This window comes from Taudactylus pleione, unplaced genomic scaffold (genome assembly GCF_031769625.1).
Source record: "Taudactylus pleione unplaced genomic scaffold, aTauple2 ptg000004l, whole genome shotgun sequence".
NCBI classification, from domain to species: Eukaryota; Metazoa; Chordata; class Amphibia; order Anura; family Myobatrachidae; genus Taudactylus; species Taudactylus pleione.
Window position 1 is genome coordinate 469159 of NW_028284407.1, and position 12407 is coordinate 481565.

The 12407-nt window shown below is 45.9% G+C and overlaps 1 protein-coding gene across 7 annotated transcripts in view; it reads left to right on the forward strand.

Moving 5' to 3' along the window:
• Window positions 1-12407, forward strand: part of UBR3 (ubiquitin protein ligase E3 component n-recognin 3) — a 250272-nt gene that overhangs the window by 82194 nt on the left and 155671 nt on the right. For all 7 annotated transcript variants that reach the window (XM_088469036.1, XM_088469052.1, XM_088469046.1 and 4 more), the window contains 2 exons: window positions 1276-1372; window positions 4736-4877. In XM_088469036.1, the coding sequence (XP_088325162.1) occupies window positions 1276-1372; window positions 4736-4877 (239 nt within the window). The remainder of the gene's footprint in view (window positions 1-1275; window positions 1373-4735; window positions 4878-12407) is intronic.

Consider the following 12407-nt stretch of genomic DNA (forward strand, 5'->3'; position numbering starts at 1 on the left):
TTTGTGGCTCAAGCAAAGTTTGTGTACATACATGAAATAAATTTATGTTTCATTTACACCCTATACACACAGCCTGAAGGTAATTTTATAACATATTTTTAATAATTTGTGCCTTAGACCAAGTTTGTGTACATTGAACCATCAAAAATCAAAGGTTTTATTATCTCAGTCATGCCAAAATTATTCCGTAATTCGGAATATTTGGATATGGGAGACTCAACCTGTAGTAATAAAGCTTATAAAAATGTGTGATAGTATGTTTTTTTAATAATAATAAAAAAAATAAAAAAAAGTGCTTCTCTGCTTAGAACACAATGTCAAACCCCACATTTCTAGATGTACAATTATTTGTTTTTAACTTATCCGCTGCCATCTGGTAGAAGAATAAGCTTTTGTCTTTAATGTATCTACTTGTGAGTTGGGGATTGACTTGATGCTGTATGTATCACTTCAGTTTGAAGAGTCCATAAAGTGAGCACTTCCACCTGCCCTCCCAGTTCCCAATAGGCAGGAAGCCACAAGCTCTGTTACCTGAAACATTGTTATTTTATTTGTAAGGCGCCACATAGTCTGTGCAGCCTTGTATAAGGAATATACATGTAACAGTGAAACGTGAAATATCAAATGGTACAGTAAATGTAAAATTACATATCGTTGGATTAACACTGAGCATGTAACAGACAACCTGGGTAGGACAAGGGTTGGATAACTCCCTGTAGCTTGACAGGCAAGTAACAGTGAGTCACGTAGAGGGGAAGGCCGTTCAGCATTCAATGAGACTGTACCCAGCGAAGGTCAAACACACAGTCAGAGATGCTGAAAGGGACCAGGAGACCAGAGGCCAGGAGCACTGGAAGCAAGGATAACGCTACGGATGACCATGAGGAATGAGGGTCCTGCCTCTGAGAGCATCTAACTCTTGGTGTTGGAGACCTAGTGATATTATTGATCCCACCCCGTAAGGGTTATCCTCTGGCATCATAATCCATGCTTTTTAATAGCCATGCAAGTGCTTTTCACCAGTGAATGAAAATGATATTGTGAATTCACGCTCAATGTATAGCTAGTGAGTTACCAGCCTAAGGAGAAACACCAGTAATACAAATGCATCTTTGCAGTTAATGTTAATTGGATATTAGAGACACTAAAACCTCTTTTGTCAATGATGTAACAAATGGAAGACTGATGGGAGATAACAGAAATGATTGCCAATTACATATCCCTTCGGTTACATTTCGCACTAAATTTAAATACATGTTTCTTGTCTACATGAAGGTGAGGTCTGGGACCAAGAATTCGACCCGGTGATGGTTATTCTTCGCACTGTTTACCGCAGAGACGTTCAGTCTGCAATGGACCGATACACCGCATTGTGAGTGCTTGGATGCATTGCTGACCCGCGAGATATAAATGATATTACAGCACCACTGTTTTGTGATGTCCGGGAATGTAGCAGCCCAAACATGCTTAGGCGTCTTGTGGCTTCACAGCTGCTGTTGTACTAAAGGTCTGATGGGGCTCTCTCAGACTTGTATTCCCACGATACAGTAGATGGGGAATCGCATGTTCCGTATCTCTCTGCTTTGGAACATTAAAGCACCTTACGCGCATCTATCGTTTCCAGACAGAGTAGAAAAAAGAATGAAACTTTGTTAAACATGGTCATTGTACAATTTTGTATTTTTAGGTGTGATGCAAAATAATGTCCCATTATCTGCATTGATCTTGCTTTATGTGACAATCACTTCTCCGTGTTATGCATTTTCCATGATTTTGTTATATATTTATAAAAAAAAATGTAACTGGTATAATTATTGCTTTTTACATGCTAATTATTATTATTTTTTTACACAATATGAGAAAAGGACATTAGTTGGCGACAGAAAATATTTTCCTGCAATTTAGCTGACATTCAGGGATTTTGTTTCCATTCGTCTTGTAGTGTTTTTGGAATGAGCCGTCAGAATGAATGATGCATTGCCTTGCAGCGTGAGCAAATATTGCTTAACCTTTATTCCAGAGCAATTTATTTGCTAATTGGATGCTGCATTTCCCTGAAGTCCTGCTAAAAAGAGGCTTAAAGTAACCTTGTCCTTTCCTCAAGGAAGGATTTTTCTTTTCATGGAGAAGTCTCGTTTTTGTCAAATTTGCAAACTTGCCCGATTTGTGTGGTATGCAATCAGCTGCTTTATATTCCAACTTTTTTAGTACGTTTTTGGATACACATAATCCACTCTACTATCTACCACGAGCAATTCTAGTTCACTTGTCACTGAAAGGTCTAATATTGACGGTTGGGGTTCTCTCAACATATACTGAAGGAGTTGGAAGTAAGGGTGAACGTTGTGGACAGATTTGAAAAATCTGTTTTTTATTTCCCCCATATATGGCATCTGCAGAATGTCTCTCTAGATTTAAGTGTCTTGCATGTTGTATTGTTTGTTTTTAAAACTAATATTACACCCCATAGAAGTAGCGCTAATAGAGACATAAAATACACTTATATAAAAGTAAATTAATATAAAAAGTGTCATCAATAAATTATATGTGCAAAAAACATATAGCAGCTAGTCCCATTGTTAAATTGTGAAAGAATACAACCAATAAAAAAACACAAGAATGTGGAAATGCGCTTATCAAGATATATAGGATAGATATATAGAAATCAAACTGGTAAGGCAGAATAAATAGTGTCAAGACACGTTAGTGCAAAAATAGCTATTTTCTATATATATAATCACATAACAAGATATCATAGCGCAAATGACAAAAGTCCATAGGTAATAAGATCTTTGGTGGTAGTGACAATATTGAAGCCACACGCAATGCAGCGCCCCTCTTTACTCTTCCTCAAGGGTAGCATAAGATATCTGTAAGACAAACGGGGTGCAGATAGTGTAGTATTGTCAGTATTACAAGTTTTTACTTAATACCATTGCACATCATAAAAAATAGCTCTGGCAGCCTGACTCCGGATAACACTCGCGGCACCGCGTATCTCCGACACGGACCTCTGTACTGTTCCGGCTTGCGTGCACACTTATCCCCGGCTTGTCTCAGATTAATGATGTCATTGTGTCACGGTCTCTGATACCTCTCAAACACGTTTCGTCATCAGTGGACGTGGTTTGGATACTTGCCAGCGGGGTTTAAATAGCTGGCACTCATAGCATAATTAACATGTTTGACTGATTTGTTACTTAACTCATAATTAGATAAGAATACATAAAAAAGACCCAGGGATCGTTTTAACAACCAATAATAAATTTTTAATTGTACAATAAATACAAAACATATGCAACTACAATAATTTCACCTATTACTCAGAGATTGTCACATTCAAGGAGGATGCCATTTTGTTGGTTATCAAATATATAGCTAGACCATACAATCTCATTGCTTAAAGCACACATTCAGAATAATGGTTTAACAACAAGGACCCTACTCGACTCAGGGATTACTTGTCATCAATAGGATCATAAATACAATAAACATCCTAATGGAATAGAGACACTTAAAACACTAAAAAAATAGCATATTTGGCGAAGCCTTAATTAGCGGAAATCTAAAACTCATTATATAAACTATAAGACTATCATTAATCCTTACACATAAAGGGAACATTCTAACATTATGATGCACACGTAACGGTATGCTATCTGCGCCCCCCGTTTGTCTGGTTGTTATATATATATATATATATATATATATATATGTCATTGGCCACTTTTAAGATTTGCTTGACATGCTGTTAAAATAAATTGAAAGCCATCAAGTTGTTAGTGATATGTATTGAGGCATCACAAGTCCCAAGGTGTGTAGTTGTACTCACAAATGGGGGATAGTTACTTTATCAGAAGCTCTGGCTATGTTCAGTAATCCCAATTTCGGCCTATGTGCAGGTGGCCAACCGCTTTGTAATGTTCCACTGCCACTCATAGCCTCCTCAAACGGAGGAATGATGAAAGACACACCATTGCCAATGAACTCCAGATAATACCGGGATACTCCTTGCGGCAAAACAGATATTGATTGAAACTAGTACCAGCATGTATTTCATTAACTGACGCGTTTCGCCCCCACACGCGTGGCATTATTATAATTGGTACTCTAAGAATATCGTAAAGGCCCATTGACCTTATTAAATATTACAATTGTGATGCTATATATGAATTTATACTATTAGAGATTGTGTATCTTGTGTAATAAATATATATATATATATATATATATATATATATATATATTTTTTTTTTTTTTTTTGCAGTAATGTGACTTAACACTTTTCATTCTGCCTTAACAGTTTGACCTCTCTATATCTTGATACTTGCAGCTCCACTTTTTCTTGTGTTTTTTTTGTTTTTAAAACTATATCATTTGGGATAGAAGCACCTGATTGTGCCGTATTCCTAAAAAAAAAAAATTAATAGAATGTGTGTGTGTGTGTGTGTGTGTATATATATATATATATATATATATATATATATAAATAATATAGTGTGTATATATATTTTTTTAAGGTGTTGTCCTGCAATTGAATATGGGAGATGTCTACAAACACTGTAGCTTTCTCAGGATACTACAGGCAATGTCTTTACAATGAAAAAACAACAGGATTATGGAAACCTTTCTTGACTTTTTTTTTTTTTTGCTGTCCCTTGATTTAAATATATATGATGTATCTCTTTTTATCAAATGTCTCTTTCTGAAATGTTTGTTTTTCATGTGTTCATAGTTTAAAGCAGATTGGGCAGTGTCCTGGGAACCCGTGGCCACCGTACAAGAAGAGAACCCCACTACATCCCAGCTATAAAGGGCTCATGAGACTCTTACACTGCAAAACTTTACACATTGTGCTCTTCACTCTGCTTTACAAGGTACGTCTAGAGCATGAGCTTTTCAGGCGTTGGCAGGCAAGTGCTAGAGAGTATAGTGTTTTGATAATGGTCCCATTATTTGTGCTAGTACAGTGTTTATCATCTCCAGGGTTCTGTCTGTCCTCTGAGGTGGACAAGGGGCCTTTGGGTAACCTCCCTACTCATTCAAATGGTCACAGAGACCAATGTTCAAACTATCCCACCATTGTATTGTGGTCAAAGGCTGCCATATCAAGAAACAGACAAAATTGGAAAGCAAAAGAATATGGTTTGCTCCCAAATAGTCATTATTTAAACTAACAATACGATTCCAACTGCTGGCACTTGTCTCATTTTTTTCAATATTGCCATTTTAACTTGCATTTGGCAGCATGACCTTGTGCTAAGGTGCGTACACACTGGGCGAAAAGGTAAGACCGTACGATTACGACATCGTAATCGAACCGTCGTTCCTGATCACCTGTAGTGTCTGCACTGAACGATCAGACGTTCAGTGCAGGCACAGTCCATCATTCCTGAACATGCCAATCTGTCATCGGCAGATTGGCCTGTATGTTCAGGCGATGGACAATGTCTGAAACGACCAGCGGGAGCGCGCATCGCTGGTCATTTCTGACATAAGAGTGCACAATTACTGAACGATTGCACGATTACGACGTTGTAATTGTGCAATTGTTCAGTAATATCGCCCAGTGTGTTCGCACCTTTAGAGAAACCTATTTGGCTTAAGACGCACATCCACTTGGTTTCCGACATAAATCATTGGCCGAACATGCTGGTCAACCTGATGATAACGTCAGGTTGAGCATGTTATAGGATGATTGATGTGCCTACACTGAACGACTGAACGTTCAGTGTAGGCTCAGCACCAGACTATGAACCGACTGCAAGATTACAATGTCGTAATCGTGCAGTGGTTTCAAAGTCTGCTAGTGGATGGTGCCCCTTAACAGTTGAGTCTTGTCAAGAGCCATTTAAATGGAGACGGTTAGTGCATAGCAATCGTGATGATAGAACTCAATGGCAGTGATGAGCACGGGATAGAAGACCACAGTAATGACGAGGGGGTTTCTACTATTTTCACAAGCGCTTCTCTACAGTTATTGTGAGATGAAGTAGTGTAAAACCACCAGTTATTTCCTTTGCAAGTACCAGTGTAGGTTTCAGGGTTTTCTCCTTTCCCCAGAATAAAACAAGTGGGTACCTTCTCCTCCGCCGTGCCATCTTTCCAGTGATTTCTTCGGGAAAATATCGCCATGCAGTGAAAGTGAATTTTCTGACCAGAGCCTTTGTTATCTTGTGCACACGCGCCATCTTCTCGAATATCACTGGAAAGATGGCGCCGCAGAGGAGGTAAGATGCGGGGAATTAGGGATGGTTGGGTCTGCTGCTCACAGGAAGGGGTTGGCTGTTACTGGCCCCCTCGGGCATTAATGCCCCTCTGAGTGATTTAAAAATATATTGTAGCTCTAAACTAAAATAGCTAACACCCAGTGTACCGCATGTGATCAGTACTTAATGGACATCTTAGTTTCTACTTCAGGGTACATAGGGGGTCCACAGGGTTGACCTTGGGGTATAGCTGGATCTGGATCCACGGGCACCACGCAGTTAAAGCTTTAGCTGCTCCCAGGATGCACTTGGGTCCGTCCTCTATACCCCGCCCCCGAGCCACAGGCACCCCAGTTTGAGTTGGTGCCCGGCCGGATTCGGGTCACCCTGCGCAGAGGTGCTGCAGGAGCAGCCCCAAAAAGCTTTTTAATTTTTTTTCTATAGAGCCTTTTTAATTTTTTATTTTACTGGGCTCTTCAGAGTGGCAGCGAAGGGCTGTCTGTGCAGATGCCCACGCTGCCGTTCTTACTCCCCGCTGGCGCCGCGACGCCAGTATTGCACTGAGGATAGCGGCGGGAGGCCAGAGTCCGTACTAGCCGGACTCTGGGGACCTCCCTGGACTGCTGTCGGAGACGCCGGGGAGTGACAGGTAAGCTGCGAGTCGCTGATTAGCGGCGGCTCGGCGGTGCCTGTAAAATGCAGTCCTATGCTCCCGGTCTTGGGGACAGATCGGGGGAGCTAGCGGTGGCGGCGGGCTCCCCCTCCATCGGAGGAATACCCCGTCAGTCCACTAGACCACCAGGGTTATTTAGTGGCAAGCGGGATGCCGGCAACCCGGGGGTTAATAGCTAGCCTTCCCTGTTTAGCGGCTCCTCCCTTCAGCTCAGCGCGCTTTTCAGCTCGTAGTCTGGCGTCGCTGAGCTGCAGTTACTCGGCCACTCCTCCTCTGAGGGCCATTTTCTCTGTGGCAGCGCAGATCTCTCAGGGAGCACGCGGACCGGTCCCCCTGTGTACCTCTCCCCCAATCAAGGACAGTGTACAGAGCGCTCTAGCCCTCCCAGACACTGAATCTGGGAGGTTGATTGTAGTGGAAAGGTGCAGTGAGTATATCTTCCTGCATGGTATGTGACTTTTGCTAGTGCTGCCTGTCTGTGCTTATTTCTACTTACTGTCAGCTTATACCTATCACTTTCCTTCTCCGTAGCCCTACAGGTGTGTGTGGGAGGGGCGTTTCTACAGACCTCACTTATATAAATCATGTATTTGTGAGGTTGCATGCTACACAGTACCATATTGTGGGTTGTTGTTCAGCACACTGGCGAGTGCGCTTGATTCTGCTCTGTTGCCAGATATATTTATTTATATAATATAATATATTTTGTCATTTCGGAAGAGGAGATTGAGCACTCCGTGGCTCCGGTGTTGGTCTCCTGCGGACGCTGTTCTGCAGTGGATAGGGAGGATTTGTCACAGGATGGCCTGTGTAGACGGTGCCAGGTGGTTCCTGGCCCATCAAAACCTCCTATGACGCAGGAACCACCATGGGCGATGTATTCTCAGGTGCTGTTGTCTATTGTGGACCGTCTGTCGGTCCCGACTGCTGTCCCTACTAGGGCGTTGCCCCAGCCGACCATTCCCCGGGTGTCCCGCAATTATTGCGGAGCCCCCCCCGGGTCTCAGTCTGTTGGTCCTTATGCGGGGTTACCTATGTATATACAGGCTTCCCCTGTGACGCAGCAGTCTGTGGTGCCCTTCCAGGCCCCTGTGGCGGCTCCTCCACCCTGGGTGGATGTGCTCTCCAACTCAGTACAAAATTTGGCAGCCGCGTCTTCGGCTTTTCAGTCAATGTTGCAGAGTGCCATGCCTTCAAGGGCGTCAAAACGCACATTAATGGCTCATTTATCGGACTCCGAGGGGTCCTCAGATGGTGGGGAGGTTCATGAAGACACTGACTCGGACACATCAGTCCTGGAGGTGGATACCAAGTCGTCCATTAATGTGCGAGCACTGGTTAGGGCGGTGCGAGCCATTTTCCTAATAGAGGATGAGGCACCAGCTCCTAAGTCAAAGTATCCTAGTTTCAAAAAAGCTAAGGTGGCTTCTGCGGTGTTTCCCCTGTCTGATCAGTTGACGGATCATATGCCGGTGGCTTGGCAGGCGCCCAGTAAGAGATTCCTGCCCCAGAAGCGGTTGGCTTCTAATTATCCTTTTCCTGAGGCACGTTGTAAAAAATGGGAAACTCCACCGGCGGTGGATTCCCATGTCACCCGTTTAATAAGGAGCGCTACTCTGCCATTACCGTCTATATCCTCGCTGAAGGATCCCACGGACAGAAAAGTTGAGACTTGCTTAAAGTCCATTTACTCCCTCTCAGGGGCAGTGGCCCGACCGTCCATGGCCATCTCCTGGGTGGCCAAGGCCATTGAGGGGTGGGCCAATGCATTGGAAGATACCTTCCCGGACGATGCTCATGATGTCCAGAGGGCGTTGTTAGGACAGATGAGAAACGCTGCTTCCTAAGTTGGAGAAGCCTCTTTGGATGCTAGTCTGCTGACCTCTCGAGTATCGGCTGCAGCAGTGTCTGCCCGCCAATCCTTATGGCTGAGGTCCTGGAGAGCGGATGCTGATTCAAAGAAAGGTCTGGAGGCCTTTCCTTTCAATGGAGAATTGCTATTTGGTCCGGACTTGGACAAAATAGTGGATACCCTGGCTAAATCCAAGTCAGCTTTCATTCCTTCAGCAACAACGCCTGCCAAGGTCCGGAGCTCGGCATATCGTTCCTTTCGGGTTCAGGGTAAGGCAAAAGGTCAGTCCTTCCCGAGGCAGTCGGTGGCTAAACCCAAGAAGCAAGCCTGGAGTGCTCGGTGCCCTTCTTCCAAGCAGGAGGATAAACCTGCTGCCTGATGGGACGGGCCTCCCTCTGGGGGACCTCAGAGTGGGAGGCCGACTTCTCCAATTCGCCCAGTGTTGGCACAATACCACAACGGATGCCTGGGTTCGAGAAGTCTCTCAGGGGTACGCCCTGTCTTTTCGGTTCAGGCCGCCCCACCAGTTTTTTTGCACGAGTCCTTCTCTGGACAAGACCAAAGCTTCCCATATTCAGGTGGCTATACAATCCTTGCTACAAGCAGGGGTCATTGTTCCCGTTCCGCAGTCTCAACGCTGGACGGGGTACTATTCTACTCTTTCTGGTACAGAAGCCCAATGGTTCTCATCGCCCTATCCTGAATTTGAAGTCTGAACAAATACCTCAGAGTTCCCAAGTTCAGGATGGAAACGTTACGTTCCATCATTCTGGTGATGGAACCCGGGGATTACATGGCCTCCCTGGATATCCAGGACGCCTATCTCCACGTGCCCATAGCACCTGCACACCAGCGGTATCTGAGGTTTGCTATCCTGCAACATCACTACCAGTTTCGGTCGTTGCCTATGGACTTTCCACGGCTCCGAGGCTGTTCACCAAGGTGATGGCAATTATGGCCACCCACCTTCAGGGCCAGGGTATACGGCTGCTGCCGTATCTGGACGATCTTCTTCTGCTAGCAAGCTCCCCGGACGTACTTCGACATCTCCACCTGACCATTGCTTGTCTTCAGACACACGGGTGGTTGATAAATTGGAACAAGTCATCTCTGATCCCATCGCAAAGGATGGTCCATTTGGGAGCCCTTCTGGATTCTCGTCAGCAAAGGATTTTCCTGACTCCAGAAAAGGTGTCCTCCCTACAACTGAGGATACGCAGTTGCCTGAGCAGTTGCAGGGTGTCGGTCCACTCGGCAATGAGAGTCCTAGGGTCCATGGTGTCGGCATTCGACATGGTGGAGTTTGCCCAGTTTCATTCCAGACCCCTGCAGGGGCAGATTCTGTCCGAATGGAACGGATTACCTCACCAGATCCGATCCCAGATGCTGTTCTTGTCCCCGGAAGTGCGCCGGTCTCTAGCTTGGTGGCTTCAGACAGCTCATCTCATCGAGGGTCGCCCCTTTTGGATCCCGGACTGGGTGCTGCTCACAACAGATGCCAGTCTCCGGGGTTGGGGGGCAGTGACCGGCTCGTTGTCTCTTCAAGGCCATTGGTCTGCGGAGGAAGCGGTTCTTCCCATAAACTTTCTGGAGCTGCAGGCCGTGTACAGGGCTCTGCTGTCATCTGGCACCGCTCTTCACGGAAGGGCGGTACAGGTGCAATCCGACAACGCCACCACGGTGGCGTACATCAATCACCAGGGAGGAACTCGCAGTCGGGCGGCGATGTTAGAAGTGTCTCGCATCCTGGCTTGGGCAGAGTGCCATCTTCCTGCGATCTCGGCAGTCTTCATCCAGGAAGTCCTCAACTGGGAGGCGGACTTCTTCAGCCGTCACGACGTGCATCCAGAATGGTCGCTTCACCCAGAGGTGTTTCATCTTCTTGTGGACAAATGGGGAATGCCGGAGTTGGACCTGATGGCCTCCCGTCACAACTACAAGTTGCCCGTTTACGGCTCAAGGACAAGGGACGCAAGCGCAAGTCTGGTGGACGCGCTGTCGGTGAAGTGGACATTTCACTTAGTGTACCTGTTTCCTCCAATCTCCCTGCTGCCTCGGGTACTAAGAAAAATCAAACCGGACGGAGGCACGTTTCTGCTGGTGGCTCCAGCGTGGCCCAGACGTCCTTGGTACTCCGATCTCAGGAGCTTGTCTATCGACGTGCCGTACCTTCTACCTCAGCATCGGGACCTGCTGTCTCAGGGGCCCTGCCTTTACCCGGATCTGGGTCGACTGTCTTTGACGGCGTGGCTCTTGAGACAGCCGTCTTAAGGTCCCGGGGATTTTCGAGCTCTGTCATCAGTACCATGCTCAGGGCGCGTAAACCTGCCTCTGCTTGGATTTACCACAGGGTGTGGCACACTTACTTTCAGTGGTGTGAGTCCAGAAACTTTGATCCTCAGATGTTCAGGGTCTTTAGGATTTTGGCATTTCTCCAGTCAGGGCTTGACCTGGGCTTACGTCTGGCTTCCCTGAGGGTTCATGTGTCAGCTCTGTCTGTGTGTTCCAACGTAGGATCGCTACACTGCCTGATGTTCACACCTTTTTCCAGGGTGTTCTTCGAATCCAGCCTCCCTTTGTGCCTCCAGTGGTTCCGTGGGACTTGGCGGTGGTTCTTTGGGTCCTGCAGAGACCTCCGTTTGAGCCTCTAGAGTCAGTTGACCTCAAGTGGTTAACACTTAAGACTGTTTTGCTCCAGGCTATTGCTTCATCCAGGAGACTATCTGAGTTGGGGGCGCTTTCCTGTAGTCCCCCCTTCTTAATTTTTCACAAGGACAGAGCGGTGCTTCGCACTCGTCCTGAGTTTTTGCCTAAAGTTGTCTCTAAGTTCCACATCAATCAGGAACTTGTGGTGCCAGCTTTTCAGTCACCTGACCTTACAGCTGGTGAGGCTTCGTTGGACGTTGTCCGTGCTCTCAGAATTTATGTGGACCGGACTTTCTCTGTTAGAAAATCCGATTCTTTGTTTGTCCTCTTTGTTTGTCGGCAGGCCAACCCCTCCTGTGAAAACCAAACTATTGCCCATTGGCTTTGTTCTGTTATTCGTGAGGCTTATATACAGGAAGGTTTACCTGTCCCAGCCTCTGTTAAGGCTCATTCCACTCTGTCTGTGGGTCCTTCTTGGGCTGCTAGACGTGATGCCTCCGCTGTTCAGCTGTGCAAGGCAGCCACTTGGTCTTCAATTCAGACGTGTTTGAGGTTTTATGCGTTTGACACCTTCGCCTCTCAGGATGCATCCTTTGGGCGCAGGATTCTCCTTTCTGCACAGGAGTGTCCCCGCCCTTAGTTGAACTGCTTTGGGACATTCCCAAGGTCAACCCTGTGTACCCCCTATGGACCTTGAAGTAGAAAACAGGAGATATAGTAAGAACTTACCTTTGTTATCTCTGTTTCTACGAAGTCCATAGGGTCCACAGGGCGCCCGCCCTGACGCACCTGGCTTCAAATGGGCTATGTGGCTGGTTACCGGTTTTTCCGTCTCCATTTTCTGTGAGTATGGTTTCTTGTGTGTTCCAGTCTTCCTTCTCTCTGTTTAGTCTCCTCCTCCGGCCTTGGCTGCTTACCAACTGGGGTTTCCTGTGGCTCGGGGGCGGGGTATAGAGGATGGACCCAAGTGCACCCTGAGAGCAGCTAAAGCTTTAACTGCGTGGTGCCCGTGGATCCAGATCCTGCT